The sequence below is a fragment of the Caretta caretta genome, chromosome 3 (genome assembly GCF_965140235.1).
Source record: "Caretta caretta isolate rCarCar2 chromosome 3, rCarCar1.hap1, whole genome shotgun sequence".
NCBI lineage: Eukaryota > Metazoa > Chordata > Testudines > Cheloniidae > Caretta > Caretta caretta.
The window spans coordinates 126,985,136-127,012,903 of NC_134208.1; the positions used below are offsets into that span (position 1 = coordinate 126,985,136).

At 43.0% G+C, this 27,768-nt stretch overlaps 1 protein-coding gene across 6 annotated transcripts in view; it reads right to left on the reverse strand.

The window, feature by feature from the left end:
- Positions 1 to 5,389: 5,389 nt before the first annotated feature.
- The window catches only part of RPS6KA2 (ribosomal protein S6 kinase A2), a 483,898-nt gene continuing 461,519 nt past the window's right edge, over positions 5,390 to 27,768 (reverse strand). For all 6 annotated transcript variants that reach the window (XM_048844025.2, XM_048844028.2, XM_048844024.2 and 3 more), the window contains 6 exons: positions 27,278 to 27,436; positions 25,832 to 25,993; positions 19,031 to 19,107; positions 16,611 to 16,728; positions 8,016 to 8,153; positions 5,390 to 7,611 (listed from right to left, as the gene is read on the reverse strand). In XM_048844025.2, the coding sequence (XP_048699982.1) occupies positions 7,486 to 7,611; positions 8,016 to 8,153; positions 16,611 to 16,728; positions 19,031 to 19,107; positions 25,832 to 25,993; positions 27,278 to 27,436 (780 nt within the window). In that variant the 3' untranslated portion in view covers positions 5,390 to 7,485. The remainder of the gene's footprint in view (positions 7,612 to 8,015; positions 8,154 to 16,610; positions 16,729 to 19,030; positions 19,108 to 25,831; positions 25,994 to 27,277; positions 27,437 to 27,768) is intronic.

Consider the following 27,768-nt stretch of genomic DNA (forward strand, 5'->3'; position numbering starts at 1 on the left):
GTTAAAATCAAAAGCTAGCCTTTAGCAACTGATTTTATTTTCCATTTCACACCTTTTTACAATACTTTTTTCTCTGGTTTCAAAATTCATCTTTAACAAAAGGGACATGTAGTACCCTCTTTTGCCTTTCCAGCGTTCTATGACATTACAGAAAAAATGGACATCACATGTATTTAGAACACATAATGGGGCACAAATTGAACCTCTAACAATGCATTTTATGGACTAATAAGATATAACTAGATACAAATAATTGGTGGTGTAACTGAAAACAGAACACTGAAGATGTTTAGATGATGAAATATTTACATGTGCCTGCCTGTTTTTACACAGAAAATTGGCTAGTTAGCTACTTGATTTGAATGAGTTGTCATTTGCACATAATGGAGCTTTTGTGTTCACAAAACTAACACAATTTCAAAATCTGGCTGAAAATTTGGCTCCACTATTACTGACTTTACTATATAATATTCTTATATAGTACCAAAAAACCCCTACTTTAAAGTTGTTAAAAATCTTACTTAAGAACACAACAAAAGCCTTAGCACTAATTTTACTTGTGTTTTTTTTTTTTTTGCGCATTTAACAATGCGTTTTCACAATTCTTGTAGAGCTGATAAGATGGTGTCCTGTTACATGTATACTACAATGCTTGTAGACATACTGGGGAATGTTCTGGAAGAATTAGACTGTTAAAGATCACCTCAGAAGAAAAAATATTGGGTGTGTGCATTTTTTGTCTTCAAATGTTCAGGTCACCTTTCTAAAACAAAAGTTTTTTAGGATTGCTTTTTTACCGAACAAATGTCAAAAGTTGGCTTCTCAGCTGCACTGGTTGACTCTCTTTTACGACCTGAACATGTGACTGGGAAGCTCTGTCCTTGTTTAAAAAAGGAGTGGGATGTAAACTTTTAACAAGAGAACTTTTCTTCCAACAGTTTAAGTTAGAGGCCTTAAAACAAAGTTCCAAACAATCTGAATAAAAATCACTTCTCAAAGTCAAAAAGGTTTCACTTCCATGGTTTCTCTGTCTTAATCCTACCGGAACTCCAGGAAGCCAAAGTCTTTCACAAAATCAGTGTAAATAAGACCTGAATTTCTCCCGCAAAACGGTCTGATTTAAAAAACAAACCATTGTTCATGCCCCCTTTACACCTTATGTGGAGGCAAAATGTGCAGAACCCCAGTTTTTTTTTTCTTGGCTTGTTACCCTGTAACTGCACCTCCTTACTATTGTGAGTTGTAAGAGCTTCAGGGTCACATTTTGAAAGAGGCCTCAACCTGTCCTCCATTTCTGTTCGCATAGCCTTGCATGCACAATTGCTTCTGCACAAAAAATATAGACTTTATGGCGCTGTATCTGAGCTTTGCCTTGCTCAGAAAGGGAAAAGGGGAGTATAGGAGCCCTCTATGCCCCTTTGTGGCACCTGGAATTGGTTGCTGGGTTTAGCTAAGGTCTGATCTAGTCCATGGAATACCTTAAGACACAGGAATTATGACACTGGATCAGACTGTTGGGGACACTGGGCATGGCCACTAGGTAACTCGAGGGGATGGAAGACCACGAGTGTTGATGAAGCCCCCTCGCACTAGGCCCAAGTGACCTTGGCCCTCCCGCCTGGAGGCACTTGCAGTAGTTATGCTGAGGATCTGCAACAATATGTTACAAAGTCAGACTGTCTGAAACTAAACAAGGCCAGACGGGGTAGATATGGTAAAACACTGCTGAACAAAGCAGCTTTATATATATGGTTTAACAGATGGTACAAAGCAAAAGGGAACTAGCTGGTATCTGGTTTGGCTGGCTATATGAATACTTAGGGCAGCTTGCTATTGGCTAAGTAGGCTGAAGAAAGGATGTATAAAAGTCTGTGTAACTTCCTGGTCTGTGTACAGGATTTGAGGTGAATATCTCTCTGTACCATATTGAAGCTTCAAATAAGCTGTTCTGCTTCTCCACCCTGTTGTGATTATTGGGTGACTCATACCGGGCAACAAACCTTGCTGTTGCTTGCCTCGGGCACTCTGTGCCAGCAACAAGACCCCAAGCTCCATCTAGTCCAGTATCCTGTCTCTGAGAGTGGCCAGTACGAGATGCTTCATAAGAAGGTGTAAGAACCCTGCAGTAGACAGATGGGGGATGATCTGCCCTGATCTTTGAGATTGGCTTAAGCTCCAAAGCACAAGGTTTAATATCCCTTCAAAAATCAGTCAACAGTTGCTCAGACATAAGCCCAGCTGTCCACAGTCTCAAGAAACCATTATAACAGCTAGAAATAGCTCGAGCACTGTGGGCCTCTGCCGGGGGGTGTCTGAAACTGGTTGCCATAGAGCCACTTTGCCAGCTGCATACCACCGTGGGGTTGCTATTACAGGTTAAGAGGCTTTCTGGAGCAGCAGGCCTCCATAGTAGGACCTCTATTTTAAAAAAATCATAAGTTCATAAAGTTGAACATCTCAAAATTAGAGCAGGTGCTGTGCAGTAGGGTGCAGTGCATGGCTTTCTTCTTGTCCTTCAAATCACCGCAAGGCGATTTCCAATGCATTGGAACATGAAGCAATGTTGACTTGTCCTTCATCATCACTTCCTTTGTGATGTGACTTTTTTTTCCCCCATGAGGAAAAATGGTTTGTACAACTCGTCATTCATAAGGTTGGTGTTTGTAAAATCAAGGTTTTGCTGTGTTTGCAAATGAGTTGCGTGCATGCACTTGTTCTCCTTAGTGCTCAAAAAAATATTTATGCAGGTGACTGTGTGGGCAAGTTGCATGTAAACGAAGAGGCTAGGTTTTGTAAATTTGGCCCCTTATGTTAGCTTAACTTACTTTTAAAAATGTATTTGTAACCAGTTGTAAAGCAGTAGTTTTCTAGATTGGGCCCAAACTTGCAAGGTGTTGAGAGACTCCAGGGAAGTGCTGAGCTGAATGACAGCTGAAGTTGCTCAGCACTGTAACAGACTGGGCCTATAATAGATACATTGTACTGTGCATAAGTATACATTGCCCTGTAATTTCTTTATACACTTGTATGGCTCAGGCATTTAAGAATGGCTATACTGGGTTAGACCAAAAGTCCATCTAGCCCAGTATCCTGTCTTTCTAGAGCAGCCAATGCCAGGTGCTCCAGAGGGAATAAACAGAATAGGTAATCATCAAGTGATCCATCCCCTGTCACCCATTCACAGTTTTTGGCAAACAGAGGCTAGGGACACCATCCCTGCCTATCCTGGCTAATAGCCATTGATGGACCTGTCCTCCATGAATTTATCTAGTTCTTTTTTTGAACCCTGTTATGGTCTGGCCTTCACAACATCCTCTGGCAAGGAGTTCCACAGGTTGACTGAGCTTTGTGTAGAAAAAATGTTTGTTTGTTTTAAACCTGATGCCTATTAATTTCATTTGCTGGCCCCTGGTTCTTGTGTTATGAAAAGGAGTAAATAACAATTCCTTATTTACTTTCTCCACACCAGTCATGATTTTATAGACCTCAATCATGTTCCCCCTTTGTAATCTCTTTTCCAATCTCTCCTCATACGGCAGCCATTCCATACCCCTAATCATTTTTGTTGCCTTTTCTGAACCTTTTCCAAGTCAATGCATCTTTTTTGAGATAGGGTGACCACATCTTCACACAGTATTCAAGATGTGGTCATACCATGGATTTTTATAGAGGCAATATGATATTTTCGGTCTTATTATCTATCCCCTTCTTAATGATTCCCAACATTCTGTTAGCTTTTTTGATTGCTGCTGCACACTGAGTGGATGTTTTCAGAGAACTATCCACAATGGCTCCAAGATCTTTCTTGAGTGGTAACAGATAATTTAGACCATCATTTTATATGTATAGGTGGGATTATGTTTTCCAATGTGCACTACTGTGCATTTATCAACATTGAATTTCATCTGCCATTTTGTTGCCCAGTCACCCAATTTTGACAGGTCCTTTTGTAGCTCTTCCCAGTCTGTCTGGGACTTAACTATCTTGAGTAGTTTTGCCACCTCACTGTTTACAGCCTTTTCCAGATCATTTATGACTATGTTAAATAGGACTGGGCTCAGTACAGACCCTTGGGGGACACCACTGTTTACCTCACTCCATTTCTGAAAACTCTATTCTTAAATATGCAAAGGCACTAGACCACTGTGCAGATGAACAGCCTGTAGTATGGTATAGATTCCAAGGCCAGAAGGGACCATTGTGATCAAGGATCTTGTAAATTTGAATGATTTTAGATTTATAGGAGTGCAAAAAACATCTAAACCCATTAAAATAATGGGTTTTTACATGCCCATTAATAAACCTCCATTAGGGTTTAAAAAAAAATTAAGCTAAGCCATTCTATGCTAAATTTCCTCCTAGAAAGAGCAAGTGCTTACTGCCAAGCTATACAACTCTGTAGTTAGGAGTTTGTAAGGAAAACACTGGCAAAAAAGTAGCTCTATTAGTGATAGTGGGAACTGCCACTTTACCTGAGACTACTTTAAAGGCTCATTATATTGATGAGAAAGCTCCTCTACTATCACTTCAAACACTGACTGCATTAGCCTGGAGAAAATGGGATTTATGTATTTTTGGATACACAGACCCTAATAGGCAAACATCATTAAACACAATTTCTAAGTTTATAAAGCAAAATAATTAGTGCAAGCTAACATTTATTCTTTCATTCTGTGCACATGTAGCCTGGGGTAATTTGTGGGTTAGAGTACTATTCTCATGTATTTTGAGATCAGAATCACACCCCTAAGTAGTACCCAAAGCAGGGCTCATATAAAGCAGTAGGGAAGGCCCACTGCAGTGTTACGATTTAAAAAACCAAAATGTCAAAAGGGGATGGGATTTTAAAAACTGCTGTTTCAATTTAGTCTGAATAGAGAGGAAAATTACCCCACTGCATGATCAACAGGAAATATTAGGGGAGACAAACTGTATACAATATACTCAGTCTCTTCATACACAATACATTTGCACATGTAGGGCTGCCTTCTTGAGTCTACTCAAGCAGGTGGAGACCCAGCAGATCAGTCCCCTCATATTTCCCACATGTATGCAAAATCCCTGGGTGGTGTACAGCTGCTAAAGTGACTCTGCACCCCCCTCCCCTTCATATGCCTATTCTAGGAGGCATTCCCAGAGAAAAGTGTGCGTCACCAGGGCATCCTTATGGCCTCATGATCCCCAACTGCTGGACTAGCCTCTTGAGGCTAACAGCTGGGTGGTTGGGGCTACTCTGACTTCTAATAAGGGGACCATAAAGGTGGCATAAAACCTATATGCCCAGTCCTGTCCCAAGCAGAGCTTGGCCAGACCAGAGAGTCAGGACCATATGTATTTATATATTATATACACATGAACAAGGACACAAATTTGAGCCAATTCATTCACCTTGTGATGTTTCACAGCATTGTTTTATTCTTAAAAAAAAAATACAGTTTAAAGGAGAGCTGCTTTGATGCAGTCCCGTGTGCACAGCACATAAAACAGAACATTAAATATTGGTTTAAATTATTAAGATTAATTATAAATTTTAAAATCGACTAATACAAACAATTCAGAGCAACACTGGAAAATGTAATCCTAGAAAGTGCATTGCTGTAGTTAATGCAACTCCTTGTTCCCCTGGACATACTGCTGCGAAGAGTCTGAATCTGCTGATTCCAGTTGAGTATCGAGATGCACAGCATAATAAACACCACTTCTAGGATACAAAGCTCCATGTTCACATTTTTTTCTTTTAACCTTTTGCAACAGAAAATAAAAGCCAACATAGTATATTGTCTGCTTCTGCAAAGCCTGTGAGGTGATGAAATTCACTTGAAAAACAAATTAAGAAAAGCACTATAAATAACAACCCTGGCCAACTTGTGACCATCAAGAGCCAACATGGATAAGAAAGGGAATAAAAAAAGTCTTAAGTCCAGCAATACAAACCTTGCCCATTTTCTTTTGAAATCAGTAAAACAAATCATCTTTTGCAATTCCTAAGACTTTTCCGGTGAAGTTCTTTTCCCACACCTGGAAAACCCAGATAGCAGAGTATGGTTGATTTTTATTTCAATAGGACAGTATCCTTTATTATTATGAATAATAACATTATTATTTAAATACCTTGTAAGACTCAGGTGGCTCCTTTAGGGGAAAGTACTGTGAGCCCAGGCATAATAGAAGGTTTGGCCCTTTAAAAGCAGGGAACCTGGAGAGTACATTTCCCAGGGAGGAACTGTTGAGTGTCACGCATCTATGGGAGTGTGTGTCAGGTGACAAGCCAAGATTATATAAGGAAGGCAGTGGAGGGGACAGGAAGTTGATGGAGATAGGGTTGATCTCTCCAGAGTAGCAGGCCTGTGCAAACAAACTGAGGAGGGTTGGTGGAAAAGGCCTGGGGGAACAAGAATGACAGTCCATTTAGCCCCTCCTGGGCTCAACAATCCACTAGTCTGGTTGGCACAGTTATAAAAAGGGGAACTTCCTGCAACCCTTCCTGGAAGATCAAGTCTGGCCACCCTAACTGTGAGTTTCAACTGACTTTAACACCCCCCTCCACAATCTTGTCCAAGTGACTTCCTTCTGTCAATAACCCTCCTTGGGGTCTTTCTGTGTGCTGTCTGTAGGTCTGTCCCAGGTCTTTTCCTGGATCTGTTCCACCAGCCATCCTCAGCTTGTTTTGTCAAGCCAGCTACTATGGAGAAGTCAAACCTAGGGAATACCTTCTCTCTGAGCCACAGGCTCCTACTCATATAGTCTTGGTCAGACATCTGACCTCCTCATTCACATAAGACCTAACAATCCCTTTTGGAGACTGCAGTTCCAAGAGTTCTCTGCCAAACCTTGATATGTTAGGGCTCGTGACATCTGCTCTTAAAGGGACTGTCACTGTTCCATACCTTATTCAACATCAGATGAGAGTGGAAGAGTTCACAAGATTTCTCAGAATCAGAAGAAGTGTTGATCAGCGACAGATCTTTCTTCTTCACTTTGTACAGCATTTTTTATAGTCTGGTATTTGGCACCATGTCTCCCCAACCTTCAGTTCCTTTGAGACGGGCTTCAGTGCAGTTGATGATCAGTAGATGTATACTGCTGACTGGTTGAGCCAATTCACCATGATGCAGATGCTGGCATAGTGGAAAACTTTTAAACCAAACTGCTTGCTTTCACTGTGAAAAGTGCTTTAAAAAAGTGATCTCGGCACATCTTAAGGATTCGAAAATAGTACTTGGGGTTGGGAGGGAATCTATTTTATTTGGCTTTAAATCAATAAGGAAATAGGGCAATTGGCACATCTTGGAGAAGTTGCTGATTCAGGATTCTGGCCTGAATGTAAAATATAAAACAGTAAAGGATAACTTTGCCTTTATGCTGGACTTCTGCTGATTCTGGTGACTTCATGTGCAAGTTGTCCAAAGTTCTGTTAACTGAGTAATAAAGATGAACCTCTTGAATAACAAACTGTGGGTTTCAGTGAGGCATTTTTGGGGTCTGCTATAACCTTGTTGAGGTAAGTCTTTTCATGCCCCTCCTCTGAGCCAGATTGGAGGACAATACAGGCTCCAGTCTTGGTGCCTGAGGTGTTCTGTTTAAAGCAAAGTATGTGGCTGCCATTGCACCCTGTAAAATAAGAGAAATTCTTGGCTTAAAATAAGTTCTTTCATTACTCCCCTCCCTTTCCTAGTTCCTACCACCAAGTGAAAGGAGACTCTCCAGTAGCTGTTAGTAGTATAGGCCCTGGCAGACTGGTTCCAATTCCACCCCACAAGGGGTACTGGTACACGTGTACACATACACACACACACACACACTTGAGCTAGTTAATTACAACGCAGAAGGAAGTTATAACAACTAGTAGATGATGATGTGTGTAAAAGCTTTACATTTAATGTAATACTATATTTATCTTGGGCTCATTTGAAAATAACCCCCTAATTTCCTGTATCTCCAAGTTGCTAATGCAAATCCTATCTTTTCACTGTTACTCGGGAAGTTACAGTTCTCAGGAAAAAGATGCTGTGTACCTTCACCAGGTGAACATCCTGTCTGCTGAGTTGATTTTGAGATAGATATTCCCTGTTCACTATCCATGGGTGTCTTAGCACTTGGACTGCTGTTAGGCGCTGATGAGGATCTACATGAAGCATCTTGGACACAATATCCTGCGGTTGAAGGAGAAGGAAAAGGGGGTGGGGGGAGAAATGTAAAAACCGTCAATTGAGGTTTTCAGAGTCTGATTGGAAATATTTTTACTTAGATTTTCCCCTTACTCATGGTAGCTTCATCAGCAGTATTTAAATAGACAGGGCAGTGCATCCAAGCCTTTATAGTCCCTTGTAACTTTCAGAAGTAAAACCAAATTTCATACTGACATTTAAGCACCTAAGAGCCCATCTGAACACATTAATATGAAACTTGGACATCCTATTAAAACATCATTTGACAATTGGCCTGCACAGATGAGATGAACTAGTTATTTCTCTAACAATGAGAAAACAAAACTAACCAAAATCAACAAACAAAGAAATTAGGGGAAAATATAGTTTCCTACAGGAAAACTGGGATATTAAAGGCTCCTAAGTCATTTTTGAAAGGGGAAGTTAGATTCCTTGGTCACTGAGGCACTTCTGAAAATGTTACCATAAGTCACCAGCTTGAGAATGTTCACGAACTACACCCAGCCACCTTTATTATACTGAATTATATGATTCCCACATTGCTGACAAGCATGAAAAACATTTTTTTAATTAAAAAGCCTCTAGTTTAATTATTGATTTGAGTTCAGTTTAACCTGTTTGGTCCCAACTAATTGTTACAATAAGGTTTGTATGCAGCGTTGCTGTAGCTGTGTTGGTCCCAGGATACTAGAGAGACAAGGCAAGCGCGTTAATATCTTTGATTGAACCAACTTCTGTTGGTGAGAGAGACAAGCTTTCGAGCTTACACAGAGCTCTTCTTCAGACCTGAGTTAAGTGGATCAAGAACTGTCTGACAACTCAAAGTTGTCAATGGGGAACCATTGAAACGGGAGTATTTCTAGTGGGGTTCTGCAGATATTGGTTCAAGGTCTGGAACTATTCAACATTTCCTTCAATGATCTAGCATTAAATATAAAATCACTACTGATCAAATTAACAGATGACACACACATTGGTGAATGATGGAGAGTGCAGTGTGAAAGGACATGCTCACCCTGGTGTGCAGGACGCTAACTAGTTCCTCTGGGCCCATTCCATGCCTACAAGGCTTGCTGTGCCTGGAGGGGGAGGAGCTTAAAGGGGGGAAACAGGAATAAGTTGCTCTGCCCAGGGATGGCTGGTGACAAGAAATCCAGCCAAGGAGGAGATAACTACAAGACATACTGATCTCATAGCTGTCCTGACTGATGGTAAACAATATGCACCAGGAAGAGGGGTAGAAGGTAAACCCCTTGAGGGGGCAATAGACTCTGTGGGACTGAGTCCTTAGAGCTGATTCTCAAGGACTGCCTGAGAGACTGGTCCTTGTTCCAGCCAGATCTCTTTCTCCTCCCCACCCCCACTGCAAAAGAAGTGGAGGAACAAGATCCAAACACAGGCCTGTGGGTGGTGGCCTGGAGAGAGTTTCCTCCAAAGACTGCCAACTGTGGGGGAGGGAAAAGAGGGGGTAAACAAAAGAGAGAGGAACATTGCAGGGGGAGGGAAGGTCCCTGGCCTGTCCCCCGACCCACTAGTTGGATCAGCAGAGACTGTGGGGACTGTTCTCCTTCCATTTCCCTATGCTGGCCAGGGATGAGGTTAGCAGAGTGAATGGCAGGTTTGAGGCACTAGCAAAAGTGGCCAAACTGAGGGCTGCTGTGAACCTCTGAGGCGAGCAAATCCACCAATAAGCACAGGACCCACCAAGGCAGAGGAGGAACTTTGTCACAACTGGTGTCCGGGGTGGGATTTGGCGTGCACAGTGCAGAGGAAGAAGGAGGGTGTGTTGTTTTTTTTGTTTGTTTTTTGTTTCGTTTTTTAAAAAGGTGAGGGTTTATTTTTTCACCACAGTGGATGACGTAATGCGGGCACTGATACAAGCCATGGCTACTCGTGTCCAGCAGCCACCCAACAGGAGGCAGTGAGGCTGCAGCAGGAGACTAATCGCTTGTTAATAGACCAGGCTGCTCAAGATGGGGCTATGTTGTGGGAACTGGTAAACCAGGTAAAGGCCCTTACAGAGCTGAATCTTGGCTAGGATGGGACACACATCATACGGGCCAGCAATTGGCTGCAGAAAATGACATGGGAGGATGACATAGAGGCGTACCTCCTGGCATTTGAGAGGACAGCCCTGTGGGAGGCTTGGCCCTGAGATCAGTGGTCTGGCATCCTCTCCCCATTCCTGTGTGGGGAGGCCCAGAAGGCCGACTATGATCTGCCTGAAGAAGATGCAGCAGACTACCCTTAGCTAAAAGCAGAGATCCTGGCCAGATCTGCGGTCAAGACCGCAGTGCGGGCCCAGCAATATCATGAGTGGAGGTACCAGGAAAACAAAACCCCGCGGTCCCAATTATATGACTCATCCATCTCGCACAAAAGTGGTTTCAAACTGAGTCCTAGAGTCCGGAAGAGATACTAGAGGTTCTGGTGATCGACCAATATATGAGGGGACTCCCACCAGACTTTCGTGCCTGGGTAAGCCAGAATGAACCCTCCACCTACGACGAGGTTGTCGCACTGGTAGAGGGCGAAGGATGGCAAGGGAACTGCCCCGAACACTTAAGGAAGAGGCACCCCGGGTTAAACTAGCAGCACCAAGCCGCACAGCTCGGGTGACTGGGCCCCTAGGAGGGCCCAGGTGGAAAAAGAGAGAGGCTGAAGGCCCATCGGCGACCACAAAGAGTCGGAGCACTGAGGGGAAGAGGATAGTGTCATTAGACTGCCCAAACAGAGAGACCAAGGAATGCCTAGGGCCCCATACGGATGTTACACCTGCGGGGAGTGGAGACACACAGCTTCACAGTGTCCCAATGCCGAGAAGCCTATGCAATGTAACCTGGGGAACTGGGCAGACCCATGCTCCCTAATCCATCTGGTGGGGGTTGCACTAACCCCGCATATGTACACCAGACTAGTAAAACTAAATGGGGCAGAAACCATGGCAGTAGTTGATTCGGAGAGTGCTATCATGCTTATTTCAGGGAAGCTTGTGAAGTGTAGTCAGCTGCTGCAAGCAAAGCGCACAGGGGTGACATGAATCCATGGGACAGTTAGTTATTTCCCCACCATCCTGGTAAAAATTGAAATCCAGGGCAATACTACGGAGGTAGCAGCAGGTGTAGTCCCTAAACTCCCATACCTGGTGCTCATAGGGAGGGACTTTCCAGGGTTTGGAGACTTACTGCCAGTAGGGGGGATTGGAGAAAGGGGGAAACCCTGAAGTTAGTGAGACATCCACAGTAAACTGTCAACCCTGAATCTTCTCTGAAATATCCCCAGATTTGTTCTCCACTCCCAGGTAAGGTAGAAAGATGAAAAAGGAAAGAAGGGCAGCTAAGGCCTTGGGAACCCGAATACTGACCCAAAGCCAGAGGGTTGCTTTTGCAGGTAGGCAGACCTGAGCAGCTGAAAAGGAGGCCGCCCACGAGGGAGAAGCACCCGAGTCTGACCCGCACCCTAATGCCTCTGATCCAGTAGAGGTGACAGAGACTGGTCCCCTAGATCTCCGGCAGATTAGCCCCAGGAGAGAAAATTTTGGACGGGACCAGGCTGAAGACCCAAGGTACTACAACATTAGGAAGGAGGTGACTGAAATAGATACGGTCCCCGTGGAATGGAAAACCCAGGGACCAGGATGCTACTTCATAATGAAGAAGGATCTCTTGTACCGGGTTGCACCAGTACAGGGGCAGAAGGTACAGCAGATCCTAGTACCTCAAAAACACCAGAATGCTGTATTAAGACGTGCCCATAGGCATCTTTTTGGGGGGCATTTGGGGGTAGAGAATGGCAAGGGTCCTACGATGGTTCTTCTGGCCCGGACTACATGAAGAAGTGCAAAGGTATGGTGCGTCCTGCCCAGAGTGTCAGCTGCAAAGTCCCCATCCTCACATGAAGGCACCTTTAGTACCCCTTCCCATCACAGAGGTCCCTTTCGAGCGAATAGCCATGGACCTAGTGGGATCCCTGGAGAAGACGGCTCAGGGCTACGAATATATACTTCTTGTTTTGGACTATGCTACTCGCTACCCAGAAGCTGTCCCCCTGCGAAACATGGCCTCTAAGATGATAGCCAAAGAGCTGGTGGGGATCTTTGCCCAAGTGGGGCTACCAAAGGAGATATTAACAGACCAAGGAACCCCGTTTATGTCGAAGCTAATGAAGGACCTCTATACCCTGCTCCATATACATACCCTGAGAACTTCAGTCTATCATCCGCAGACCGATGGGCTGGTAGAAAGGTTTAACCGAACCCTCAAGGCTATGATAAGGAAGGTGGTAAGTTGGGATGGGAAGGATTGGAACACCCTAATATCTTACCTTATGTTCGCCATCCGGGAGGTACCTCAGGCCTCAACTGAATTTTCCCCCTTTGAGTTATTATATGGGTGCCACCCCGTGGCATACTAGATATCGCCAAAGAGATCTGGGAAGAGGAACCCAATGAGGGGAGAAATATAACTGAACATGTATTGCAGATGCGAGACTGGATAGCCCGGGTCACCCCATTGTATGGGAACATTTGGAAAAGGTGCAGGAAACCCAGCAAACCCATTACAATCACCAGGCAGAAGTCTGACAGTTCCAACCAGGGCATCGCATGATGGTGTTGGTACCCATGGCAGAAAGCAAGCTTTTGGCCCAATGACAGAGGCCCTATGAGGTGGTTGAACCCGTGGGGGAAGTAACCTACAAGGTGCGGCAGCCGGAAACAAGAACAGATTTATCACATTAACTTCTTGAAACCTTGGCAACAGTGAGAGGCATGTGTAGTGGCCCAAGAGGCCCTGATCCAGGGAAATAACTTACATGAACAGATCAGGATATCCCCTGATCTGATACCGAACCAGAAGAAGGAGGTAACTGAGATGATCAACTGGTACCAGGACGTGTTTCAACCAAACCAGGCCAGACCACCAAAGCATATCACCACATTATCACAGATCCTGGGGCAAAGGTAACTTTAAGCCCCTACCGGGTCCCAGAGGCAAAAAGGGAGGAGATCAAGGGAGAGGTAAAAAGGATGTTGGAACTGGGAGTCATCGAAGAGTCCCACAGTCAATGGTCGAGCCCGATTGTGTTGGTGCCCAAACCTGATGGCACCACTAGGTTTTGATGCATACCCCATACCCTGCATTGATGAGTTAGTTGACCACTTGGGCAATGCCTGATTTTTGACCACCCTTGATTTAACAAAGGGATACTGGCAGATTCCCCTTGCCAAAGATGCGGAAGAAAAGACGGCATTCTCTACACCAGAGGGTCTGTTTCAATATACTGTTCTTCCTTTTGGACTGCATGGGGCACCTGCCACCTTCCAGTGTCTTATGGACAAGCTCCTGCGGCCCCCTACAGTTATGCAGCTGCATACCTGGATGATGTGATTATTCACACCCCCGACTGGGAGACCCACTTGGAAAAGGTGGAAGCGGTACTGGACACGCTAAGATGGGCCGGCCTCACAGCCAACCCAGCCAAGTGTTCTACAGGGCTAGCCGAGGCTAAATACCTTGGCTACATTGTAGGAAGGGGCATGGTCAAGCCCCAACTAAACAAACTGGAGGCTATCCAAAATTGTCCCTGGCCGAATCGGAAAAAGCAAGTCCGGGCATTCCTGGGTGTGGTGGGGTACTACCGGTGATTTATTCCCCATTTTGCCACCAGAGCAAGTCCCCTGACCGACCTGATAAAAGCCCGGGGTCCAGACATGGTGAAGTGGACAGATGCCACAGAGAAAGCATTCACGGATCTACGGACAGCCCTCTGCAGTAACCCTGTGCTTATAGCCCCAGACTTCAACAAAGAATTCATTTTACAGACAGATACATCTGAAGTAGGATTGGGAGATGTCCTATCGCAGATGGCTGGAGATGAAGAACACTGGATCCTCTACCTCAGCAGGAAACTCTTCCCAAGAGAGCAGAAGTATGCTGTGGTTGAGAGAGAGTGCCTTGCTGTGAAATGGGCCATGGAAACACTATGTTATTACCTGCTGGTTTACCCTTGTGACCAACCATGCACCCCTCCAGTGGATGCAGCAAAATAAAGAGAAGAACGCAAGGGTGACCAGATGGTTCCTGTCCCTACAACCTTTTCAATTAATCATACAATACCGGGCTGGAAGCCACCATAGCAATGCAGATGGCTTGTCTCGGGTACACTGCCTGATGTCTGAAGTTGCCCAACCCTGTAGTGTTGAGCAGAGGGGGGCGGTATATGTGACAAGGTCAGGCCAGATGGCTACAGGAGAGTGATAGAAGGCAGATATATTAGCTCCAGATTAAGCAGGTCCTTTTTCCCTGGGTAAGGTAACAGGGGTGGTTTTTTTTTTTTTTTTTTTCACTGTAATTTTTTATGTAGGCTTGTATTGCACTCAATACAAATAATGTACAATTTTGTCTCTATTTGTTACTAAATAATGCTCTTTGTATGTTGTGACAGGGTCGGGCCAGATGGCTACAGGAGAGTAATAGAAGGCAGATATATTAGCTCCAGATTAAGCAGGTCCTTTTTCCCTGGGTAAGGTAACAGGGGTGGTTCCAGAACAATCAGGAACTTGCTGGAACCAATTAAGGCAGGCAGGCTAATTAGGACACCTGGAGCCAATTAAGAAGCTGCTAGAAGCAATTAAGACAGGCAGGCTAATCAGGCCATCTGGTTGGAAAAGGACCTCACTTCAATCAGTGAGGGGTGTGCAAGGAGCTAAGAGCGAGAGGGCGTGCTGCTAGAGGACCGAGGAGTACAAACGCTATCTGGCATCAGGAAGAAGGTCCTGTGGTGAGGATAAAGAAGGTGTGGGGAGGAGGCTGTGGGGAAGTAGCCAGGGAGTTGTAGCTGTCATGCAGCTGTTACAAGAAACACTGTAGACAGCTGCAATCCACAGGGCCCTGGGCTGGAACCTGGAGTAGGGGGTGGGCCTGGGTTTCCCCCAACCCCTTATTGGATACAAGAGGAGTGGTCCTGGACTGTGGGTTCCACCAGAGGGGAAGGTCCCTGGCCTGTCCCCCAACCCACTAGGTGAATCAGCAGAGACTGCAGGGATTGTTCTCCTTCCGTTTCCCTAAGCTGGCCAGCAATGAGGTTAGCTGAGTGAACGGCAGGTTTGAGCCACTAGCAAAAGTGGCCAAACTGAGGGCTGCTGTGAACCTCTGAAGCGAACAAATCCACCAATAAGTGCAGGACCCACCAAGGCAGAGGAGGAACTTTGTCACAGTAAGTACCTCCATGGAGAGAAAATACTAGGTACTAAAAGGCTCTTTAATTTAGTGGAGAAAGGCATAAGGACCACCAATGACTAGAAACATAAACCAGAAAAATTCAAATTGGAAATAAGGCATACGTTTTTAACAATTTAAGGGTGATTAACCATTGGAACAAACTACCAAGGGAAGTGGTGGATTCTCCATCTCTTAACATGTTCAAATCAAGGCTAGAAGGATAGGCTTCAGTCAAGCACAAGTTATTTGGTTCAATAGAGAGGTAACTAGGTGAAATTCTATGGCCAGTAATATACAGGAGGTCAAATTAGATGATCTAATGGTCCCTTCTGGCCTTAAACTCTAAAGAATACAAGAGAAATGAAGATGGTCCTGTGGTTAGAATTTAGGACAGGTTTGTCCTAATCCCAGCTCTTCCACAGACTTCTTTTGTGACTTTGGGTAAGTCACTTTGGTCAAAATGTATAGAAGTGACCAATACTTGGAGGTATGGGGGCCCATTTGAGACACACCTTGGGCCTGATTCTTAAAAGGGCTGGGGGCTGAGTGCCCACTACTTCAGATGAAGTCAAGTGGAGCTGTGGGTGCTCAGCACCTCTGAAAACCAGGCCCAAGGTATCACAAATTTGGGTACCCAAAATGAGTGGCCATTTCTGAAAATTTTGGCATAATCAATTTGTGCTGCACTTTTCTCATTTGTAAAACTGGTTCAAGGATATTTACCTTCCTCACAAGACTGTGAGAGAGAAATTAATATCTGTAAAGTCAACTGAGATACTTGAATGAAAAGTATTAGTAATAATACAAAACCATAACAACAAACATACCTAAGTGCATGTTAAAATATTTATTTATGGGTTGCCTTTTAAAGGGTTTACCTCCGGGGGTCACACAGTGATCCACAGTTAACCCGGACATCTGCAGTTTTGGGCTGCCCTCTATATTTTGAAAAGTTCAACCAAATTGAAAAGGATTTTTTGTTGGACTTAGATATTAAATTTCACTTATTTGCGTTATGATGCTGCATTATGTCTTACATTCCTGAAATAGGCGACACAAATTCATAAGTCACCCAGAACCATTTTGACATAGTTCTCATTAAAATAGAATTGATGGAACTAATACAGCTGCTGCTTTCATCTCCTCTTGCTTAAAAGAACCTTAGTCTTGCAGAATGACCCCTTTTTGGAAAGCAGGATAAAAACATGACTCATCTGCTGACCTTGGCAGCATCGGACACTGAATCCCAGTTTCCTCCTGCAAGTGCATACTTCCCGCTGCCAATCCTGGCCAGTATCTCTTCTGGGGTGTCATCTGGTCCATTTGCAAAAGGGGTGAATCTGTGAAACAAACATCACGTTTACTGTAAAAAGATGTATCTTTATGTACTGCAGATTTTTAGGTGTACAATTTTAGGGCCTGATTCTGCAGCCCTAGCTCCCACTAAAATCATTAGGCATTTAATCTAAGTAAAGACTGCAGAAACAAGCCCTTAATTTTTATTCAGCTATGGTGAGAGTTTCTCAAGGACAAATGCTGTACCATCCCCTTGAAATTGTCCTGCAAAGAAAAAAGAAATGCACTTTTGTTTCCCTCTGGTTTCTTTCTGATTTTTTTTTTAAAGCATATGTTATTTTTCTCCCCACCCTCCTTTTTTTTAACCTTAAAAATTCAGGTCTAGGCTACCTGCCAGGGTGATTGGCAAAGTAGTGGAATTATGACATAAGAGGCAGGATGTAAAAGCTCTGATATATCTGAGACGAAGAAAGCAGGAAAACAAACACCTTTTTTAAAAAAAAACATTCAAAAGCCCACCTTTCAGGTCTTCTTTAGTTGTCATAATAAAGATTGTGGAAACAAATCACCTGTGATAGGGTTATGGAAAAGCCTGTCTCCCCACCCCTCAGCTATCTCCTCTTTGGAGTAGAAGAGGTGCCCCGGATCTCAACAGGCTTCTCACCTTTTGAACTTTTATATGGCTAACAGCCTTGAGGAATCCTGGACCTCCTTAAAAGATGCCAGGGAAAAGCAGTAGTCATGGTCTCAAACCATGTTACAGCAGGTCCTACAAATGCACAAATCTTGAACATGTGGGACAATTTATGAAGGAGAATCTCCTGCGTGCCCAACAAACTCAGGCTCAAAACTATAACAAAGGCTCCTGGGAGAGGGTTTTTCAGGTGGGGGGACTGCATGCTATTGCTCCTCCCCAGCTCCGAGGGCAAGCTCTTGGCCCAATGGCAGGGCCATAGGAGGTTTGTCTGATGGGAATTCAGATTTTCTTTTAAGGATTACATTTTTAAAAATCCAGTTAATTAATCTAACTGATAAGATAAACTGATCTCAGATAATGTGTCAGTCTTTAAAGTCCTTATCTCCTCTTGCCATAAACGCTGTAAATCTGTGGTATTAGCTAAACAGAGACTGCCTTTTTCAGAGACCACAGTGAAGTAAGGAATTGTAAGACATTGCTTTAGTTCAGAGCAGAAACTGACTTGATTTGCAGCGCAGGCCAGACAGGCTCTGCACATTATTCCTGAAGCGTCTAACATACCTAACACAGTTTCTGAACAATTCTGATCACCACTAAATAGCTAGTATTGGAAGTGCTGGCATCTTTTTTGTAATGGATGAGGCAAAATGTGAGTGACAGAGATGGACTCAAAGTATGTGTTTTCCATACAATCTGAGGAGGGAATTAAAGTTCTTCTCCACTGCTGAACTAGCAAGTATCTGGTCTATGTGTTTTAAAGGACATTGCAAAGATTCAACCAATGATTAGATATGACAAATGTGCATGTACTCTCTGCTGTGGCCAGCCAGCCAGCCATTCCTCTACTAGAGCTGTACGAAACTTGACATTTTTAGTTTGCAAGGAGTTTGACAATTTTTGTTTCTGGTTTGTGTTCTATGACTTTCACACTGACTTTCAGATTCAAACCAACTCTTCATTCTCAGCCCTTTCTACTCCTTTCAATCTACTTTCTTCCTCTGAGCCATCTTATGTCTGTCTTTAACTTTAGCCACCACATCTATACCTCCTTTCCCTTTCTAGGTCCCAGCTCCCCAAGCACCCACTCCTTTTGCTAGTTTGTCCCTTTTTACAATCTTATTGCTGGTAGGAGAGCCTTTTCCTTTGTAACTCTTGCCATCAGAAGCAAAATTCCTATTCTGTCTGCATCTTGGAGCCTCCATCTATCTTTCAAATTGCACCTGAAAACACAACTTTTCTCCTTTTCATAGGTGCTCAGATACCACAGTGATGAGCACAGTACAGGAACCTGAATAGAACACACCTTAAAATTGAAATTAATGAAACTCCTCATATGAATAAGGTGAACAGGATCTGGCTCTTTAATAGACTATTCCTATATTATACACTTAAGCACTTTTGGAAATTTTATCCTAAGTGATGTATGCATTTAGTAGCTTAAGTCTCATTGACAGCCTATGGGACATAGGCTAAGTGTCTAAATCAGTTCTAAAAGTGCCAGACTTTTCAGTTCTGAAAGTGCCAGGCTTTTTATTTTGTCTGCTGCAATTAGCTTAATCTCTCAGAATAAATTGTATTTGTATTTATTCATGACCTGTTTATGTCTTTAATCACTTTTGAACTACCTGCACCAGAAATCTCACACTTACCCTGCCAGCATGGTGTACAACAGGATCCCTAAACTCCAGACGTCGCAGGCTGCGTCATAACCTTGTCGTTTCAGGACCTACATAAGGAAATCAAAAGCGACAAGGTTAATTCATGCTCCTGATTTCTGAACTTTTGAATTGCAAGAAAATGTGGATGTTATGGCAGTGATTTGTTAACATTTTGCAGAGCTTGCTCTAGTCTACAGGTGGAATAGGGAGTTGCTGAGGGCAGCAAAACAGGAATTGTTTGCGTGGGCAACTATAGGATGGAAGGGGGGTACATTTACCATTTAGTTGAAGATAATAAGAATCTATTTAGCTGGTCCTAGACCCACAACTCTAAAGAAGCCAAATAAGTCAGAGGGGCTGCGAAGCTGGGGGGGGGAGGGGGGAAGGGAGGGGAAGGTGGAGTTTAAAGGCAATGAATACAAGCAACTATTCTCTCCTTTGTGCATATACATTCTAATCAGTGAATGCATTTTTAAAGGTGTAAAACCCTTTCTGCTATAGTGTATAACATATTTGTTAAAGTGGCAAAGAGTCCTGTTTCAGAGTAACAGCCGTGTTAGTCTGTATTCGCAAAAAGAAAAGGAGTACTTGTGGCACCTTAGAGACTAACCAATTTATTTGAGCATGAGCTTTCGTGAGCTACAGCTCACTTCATCGGATGCATACCGTGGAATGCATCCGATGAAGTGAGCTGTAGCTCACGAAAGCTCATGCTCAAATAAATTGGTTAGTCTCTAAGGTGCCACAAGTACTCCTTTTCTTTTAAAGAGTCCTGTGGCACCTTATAGACTAACAGATGTATTGGAGCATAAGCTTTCGTGGGTGAAGACCCACTTCGTCAGATGCATGCACCCACGAAAGCTTATGCTCCAATACGTCTGAGTCTGCTCTACAGTCTTACCTAACAGCCATATGGCTTTTGCCTCATGCTGTAGAGGCTCATGCACTAAGCTCCAGAGGTCCCAGGTTTGATCTCGTCCACCGATGACTGTGGTCTGTCGGGGTTACATTAACAAAGCCAAACTTGACCATTTTTCCTCATGTAGACAAGCTCTAAGGTGCTTTGAAGAGATCTGCCCAGCTGACTTAATACTGGTGTAGAACCAGAGTGGGAGCTATGTTCAGTCCTGTTGGCCGCATGGACAGCTAGCCCAGCACAAGGGGCCTGAGTCAGATCTGCAGTGGTGTAAATCAGGAGTTACGCCATTCAAGTCAGTGGATTTACAATGGTGTAAAATCTCTCAGGGTGGGGGAAAAATAGGGGATTCCTGATGTTCTGAGAAGGACCGTGGAGCATTCTTACCCTCAGGAGGGAAAGAATAACTAACTTTTGAATTTGCTTCCCTACTGCTTTAAAAGTGAGTCAGTATTCTGCTTACATTTTGAGATTGCAGTTGTTATAGAAGATCAGTTTTTCCCATATGCTGGGATCACTAGATACAGTGACCTCCCTGCAAAACACTACAAAAGGAAGGAACATTCTGAAACATTTTTTTTTCTGTCCTGAAGCCCTAGCACTGATTAGTGATCTCACTTCATTGAACGGTTGTGGGGGATTCTCCAACACTGATCATTTTAAAATCAAGATTGAAGGTTTTTCTAAAAGATCTGCTCTAGAAATTTTTTTTTTTTTGCAATGGGTGGGGTTATGGTCTGGGTTCGACAAGAAGTAAGTTTGGATGATCATAATAGTCCCTTCTGTCCTTGGAATCGATGACAAAAGTAGTTTCAGAAAATCCTGCCTAGGTAAACTTTAGTGAATACCAATGACAAGGCAAAACAATCTCTCCATCTGACAGATGTGCTGAGTGTGCATCTGCTACCTTGGAAAAAGCTACCTTACACAAGACAGTCATGACTTGGGGGCAAATAGAGTAGACAAAAAATTCTAAAAAGCTTAAAAGTACAGTATATCTGTGTTCAGAATTGACTGTGCTGGCTGGCTACTGCATCATGACAATTTTAACAGCTAGTAAAATCAGAACAGGAGTTGGGGTGTATTTTAGCTTCCAAAATAACTTTAATAGTCCATGTTACTGATTTTTACAGTTGCATGAAATAAAATGGAGAGGTTCCAAAGTACCTCCAATAATGTATCCACGTTGGAGGCCAAAGACCTGGTGTTTCAGCAGAAAATCTGCACACTTTTTGGTGCAAAATCTACCCTTGTGCAAGCTTATGCTGTAGGGAATCTGGAAAAAGTAGGTGTGCAATTACTCAGAAAAGACTGTTTGCCAAAAATTCCCTATTGTCACTGCCACTGGTGGTAACAATGGTGGGACGGCTTGTCAGAGCTACCAGGCACCACTGATGGTTTAAACATCATCTCCAGGTCTACAATAATGCAGTGGTTTAAGTACCAGCAGCCACCAGCACCTTGTCGATGCTCCAGCTCCCACTGGTGAAACTCAACAGATGGGAGCAGTGTGGGACATTTTTGGCAAAAAGGTCAAGCACAGACCATGCCTATGGTTGTACAGTGACTAGCACAGTGTGGCTTCTGGGCACAACTAACATAAATAACGATAAGCATCTGCACTAAAATCAGATACCAGTTCTTTTTCGCAACTTCCATAAAAGTATTTTTGTTAAAAGGGCTTTACAAGAGAAGATGTGTTATCCTGTCCCCATGGAAGTCAGAGAACCTGTCATGTATTTAAGAGCCAAGATTTCCTAAGGGACAGAATGTGTTTTCAATGTACATATATATGGTTCTTAGGTCAACATACTGTAGGTCATTTGTAGGGATGGGCAAACTTCAGATGGCTCCACTGATTTCTAAAAACCACCCAGATGTGTATCCAAAATCATCTAACTTTTAGATTTTGCATTACTGGGCTGAAATATTGTGAAAATAGGCTCTCTCTGGTACTTTAGCATTTCGGTTTCTGGTTGTAGTGGGTCTAGGAAGCATACAACAATGGAAAAATAAGAATAAAAAAAATGCTTACATTTTTGCATGCCCAAAAAGATTCTGGCCAGAGTTTGGTTGAATTTTGAAGAACGAAGGCTCCTTATTTTCCCCAAAATGATCCTCTTGTACTATGTCATGGTGCTTGTGGTTTGTTTTTTTCCTGACTGAACCATGCTATTTATTCTTTACAGAGAGCACTGCTCCCACTAGGTGGCATGCTGGTTCTTCCTCTTAGGCATCTTTTACCATCTATGATATTTTATCCTGCAATAGCCCCATTAGCATCTATTACCAAAAATTAAATGCTGTACAAAATAAAGATTTATATATGCAGACCTGCCATTACACCTCTGCTATCCTCTTGTATCATATGCTCAATCTCCTTCCTAACTTCCTATATAACTTCACATGCATATGGGAGGAAATGGTTTCAGTGGGGGTTGAACTGAGACAGTAAAAGACAAATCTGAGCTGACGGGCAGCATTATGTCACAGGAGCAGCACTTAAGGCTTTCATGCAAACTGTCAGTTATGGCAATGTTTCAATTGATCTCTAATGTTTCCTGCATTAGTAGGACTTGCCTGGCTCATTGAGAATGGTTAGGAGTATGATTTCTGATCTGAATTCAGCTCACTAAAGTCTAATCTGACAGTGTGTTGCTCTGGCAGTGTTTCTGATTAAGGACAGTGTACAAAAGATATTCCATAATGAAAAGAGAAAACAGATACTGTAGGAATGTTACATCTTCCAGAAAATGACAATATTTAGTATCTCGTAGGTGGTCAATTTTCATCTTAAAAATTAAACTGTCGTGGTACCACAGTACATTTTTTCATTTCATTCTGATATATTTTAAAGAGCTCTTTCCACTTTCCAGAATGGATAACCAGACCAGCAGCAACAAAATAACTGACCAGAATGTAACTTGACAATGGAAGAGTTAATAAAATATCTGCATTTTTATATATTGATCATGGTGGTCGCATGTGTCATGGAACATGACTTTGTGTCTAACACAATGAGCCACATCATCTGATGATGAGATGGCGTCAATTAAACAAAAGTCACTTTTTGAGAATTCGGGGTATATGACCCAAATTTTAAAAAAACTTCCTAAAAGTATTGTCTGCAGGAAGATGAGCCAATTACTTACTTCATAGTTATAGACAGATACCAAGTTGCTACTTTTTTGGGCAGGAGGGTAAGGAACTTAGGGGGCAAAGGAGGTTGAGGATTGCATACTGTCTGAGGGAAAAATGGTATTTGATAGTGGAATGATACATAATTTTGTGATATGTAATAATTTTGTATTCTGTTATTGGGTAGTAACCAGCAGAGGTAGACAAACAATTAGAGTTGTATATTCAGGGACTTGAATAAGCTAGAGAAACCTGATTGGAACAAATAACTTACAATCATCGAGGAGATAAGCTTGTTAATGCTTCATAGAAGGACAGATATGAGTTTCAAGTGCTGAACCATAGTGGGCAGCCTAAATAGTCCAAACAGGTAAGGAACCAAAGCTATGAGCACAGTTACCACAAGATTAGGGGCAATAAAAAGGAAGAGCACTTGCTTGGGTTAGTGCTAACCTGGATCCAGTTTCTGTTACCTTGTTCAAGTCACTTGGCCTCTCTCTGCCTCAGTTCCCCACCTGTAAGTGCTGAGGATAATAGCACTTCTCACTCTCAAAGGGGTGTTGTAAGGACACCAGACATTAAAAACTGGGAGGTGCTCAGATACTACAGTGATAGGGGCCATACAAGTATCACAGATAGAAAGAAGAGAAAACACAGAGGGCCAGATTCGGATACCCTTCCTCACACTAAACAGCATGTTACTCTATGAGTAGTTCCATTGACTTCAGTGGGACTGCTCATGGGGTGAGATACTATCCATCATGAATAATGGTATCAGAAACTGTCCCAGATGGGAAATGAATCCAGAGATGTGATGCCAAGAAAGAATTCAGACATGCTGCCACACAAAGAGTAAGAGGAGGATGGGCTAAGCTTAGGAGAGGAGCATTCACTAAACCTGTAGTGCCTTTTTCATCTTCACTATAACCACAGATTCCATCTGGCTTGATTACGATTTGAGGAGTTCGAGGTCAGAGATGTTTTGCAGGCTCTTTTGTTTAAGCTCCTGAAATTGTGGAACCAATGAAGCCATTAGCAAAACTTCCATTGACTTCAGTGGGGCCAGGATTTCATTCCAAAATTTTTTCTCTCTTGATTCTTAATTAATCTTGGTTTCAATATAATCATTCTGATGATCATAATTATTCATGATGATACTAAACTGGGAGGAGTGGTAGATACGCTGGAGGGGAGGGATAGGATACAGAAAGACCTAGACAAATTGGAGGATTGGGCCAAAAGAAATCTGATGAGGTTCAATAAGGATAAGTGCAGGGTCCTGCACTTAGGACGGAAGAACCCAATGCACAGCTACAGACTAGGGACCGAATGGCTAGGCAGCAGTTCTGCGGAAAAGGACCTAGGGGTGACAGTGGACGAGAAGCTGGATATGAGTCAGCAGTGTGCCCTTGTTGCCAAGAAGGCCAATGGCATTTTGGGATGTATAAGTAGGGGCATAGCGAGCAGATCGAGGGATGTGATCGTTCCCCTCTATTCGACATTGGTGAGGCCTCATCTGGAGTACTGTGTCCAGTTTTGGGCCCCACACTTCAAGAAGGATGCGGATAAATTGGAGAGAGTCCAGCGAAGGGCAACAAAAATGATTAGGGGACTGGAACACATGAGTTATGAGGAGAGGCTGAGGGAGCTGGGATTGTTTAGCCTGCAGAAGAGAAGAATGAGGGGGGATTTGATAGCTGCTTTCAACTACCTAAAAGGGGGTTCCAAAGAGGATGGCTCTAGACTGTTCTCAATTGTAGCAGATGACAGAACGAGGAGTAATGGTCTCAAGTTGCAGTGGGGGAGGTTTAGATTGGATATTAGGAAAAACTTTTTCACTAAGAGGGTGGTGAAACACTGGAATGCGTTACCTAGGGAGGTGGTAGAATCTCCTTCCTTAGAGGTTTTTAAGGTCAGGCTTGACAAAGCCCTGGCTGGGATGATTTAACTGGGAATTGGTCCTGCTTTGAGCAGGGGGTTGGACTAGATGACCTTCTGGGGTCCCTTCCAACCCTGATATTCTATGATTCTATGATTCTGAGACTAACTTTGTTTGGATGAGGTACATTGAAGGGGAAACAACCTTCTGACCTCGTAGGTGAAGCAACTGGGGAAAAAGAGATACCTAGCCTGGAGTAATCAGCCAAAGTGACACCTAAGTAACAGTTGCCAACTTTCACGCGGTAAATAAGCACCCTGACTTTCACAATAAGTCAAAAATCAAGCTAATCCCATTTCAAAACAAAGCCAAAACAAGCCAATCCCTAAAAACCCTAACACTCTATGTGATTAGATCCCCTCCCGGCGTGCAGTCTGGGACTGTGGTAGGCCCACTGTGCACCCGCCCCCGCTTTGCTCCTGCTTGCCTGGAGCCGATCAAAAAAAAAAAAAGAAGCAACAAGCTACAAGCCAAAAGCTAGCCATCAAGCAACGCATACGCCAATTAAGCCAAAAAAAAAAAAAAGAGCCCAATTTCTGCATTTTTTTCGTGGGTTTGGCATGTCTGCTAAGTAAGTCCCAACCAGACATGGATACAGTCAGTAGGGACATGGGGAAAGCTAACCAACCACAAGGAATTGTAGGACTAGGGACAGCTGGTAACAGGGCACATGAAACTTGTCTCTGTTCTAACTCCTGCTTTGTTCCTTTTTTAAAGGCAGTGTGAGAAAGGAAGGACAGTGACAGAGACATGCTTTTTGTTATAAAATTCTGTATCCACAGTTTGTGAAACACACTACCTCAGGGGCTACGAAGTTGGCTGTGTAGCAAGGTGTCATGAGCAGTCCATTCTCTGCTCTCAGCTGTTTGGCAAATCCGAAGTCACAGATCCTGATGGAATCTGGGTTTCCTGACTCATCCATGTAGAGAATGTTACTGGGCTTCAGATCTCGATGCACAACCTTAATGGGAAACAAATAAAAAATAAATAACTTGGGCATGATTACACAGCTTGCAGGCTTGGTTACCTTCATTATATGTTTTTCCTGATGGTGGGGAGTGTGTGGGTGGGGGTGGGGGTGGGGGTTCCTGCCTTGAAAGAGTGGGCCTTTGAAGAATGTCACTTTTTTTTGTTTTAAAAACGAGTGAATTGATGGCATGCATGCAGAATTGCACTTCTGTTAAAATCAGAAATAATAATACAAATTGCATCCTCTGCTGATATACAAGAGGGAGGCAGATGTTCCAGTGGAAAGGTATCTCTTTTGTGAGTTAGCAGAAGGGATTACTATACAAATAAAATACATCCCTCTAAAAGTACAGTAAGCTCTTTGAATCTGAATGTTTTAATCCTTCAATTAAAAAAGAGAGAAGACTGCCAAAGGCGGAAAGTGTGGACTCATTTGAGTGTGAGGCTCTTTCTCTGGCTGCTCTTAACATGAGTGGCTCTCAACTGAAGGGAGACATTTTCATTTTCCTTCATTTCCCTTCCTAAAAATCCTTTGTGCAGTGTGTATGTCACTAGAAGTGGCTGAATTTCAGTGGTGGGCAAATAAATGATATAAACTATATCAGCCATGCAAAACTGTCATGAAAATGTATTAGCCTTGGTACAAAATGAACTCATCCTGGTCACGATGATAATGGAAAAGGTACTTTACAGGCCCATCCAAAATGTTGCATGCCCCAGACAAATGGGAAAGGAAAGTACTTCAAATTGCGATATGTAGGGAGCTCAAATTTCAAAAGTTGTGCTATTAATAGGCTGTCAAAGCCCTGCCCTATCAGATGTTCAAATCAGCATATAAGCTTAAAAAATGGGAATTTGTTTATGCACCTATATGCTGATGTGAATGTCCGAGGGCTAGCATTTCGATATTTTATTGAAGAGTTCATATTTGCTCACATGGTGCTTGGATACTACAATGATGATTGTGATATGAATAAATAACACCCACATAGATTTGAAAATGAGAATCTTTGGCATTGCATAAATATAAGGTATTTGGCCTGGAGAATGGCACGAGTGGCTTTGATCCCATTTCAAACTGGACACTCATTTTTAAATGTAATTATTAAATATTAAAACAATTAACCCTTTCCAAATTTCTTTGCACCTTTGAATGTTCATTTTGGGCAACCCCCCGTATTTAATATTTATTTCCTGAGAAGCAACATCAAAGCTACTTTTCTAAGAGTCAGTTTTTACTAAGGTTGACATGGAGAACAGAGGTAATCATACTTACTCCTTGGGAATGCAGATAGTCCACAGTCTTGGTAATGGTGCAAAGGACAGCACTAGCCTCTCGTTCTGAGAAACACTTCTGTCGAAGGATTCGATCTAAGAGCTCTCCTCCTCGCATTAGCTCCATCACCAGGTACACATACTTCCCATCATCATACACCTAACAGAGCAGAGGAAGCAATCATACATCATGGATCAATTAGTCTAGCAAGTAGTGATCACTCTGCAATATCTTGCCATGTAATTGCAAGATGCCGCAAGAAGAAAACAGAGCTAATACAGAAGTGAATTTTATACTCCTTGTATTTAACAACAACATAAAAGTGAACTTTTTACAAAAGGGGTTAATCGTTACAGTAACTCTTCACTTAACATCGTCCTGGTTAATGTTATTATGTCGCTGATCTATTAGAGAACATACTCATTTAAAGTTGCACAGTGTTCACTTATAACATTGTTTGGCCACAGCCCACTAGTATAGTACTTTGTCCA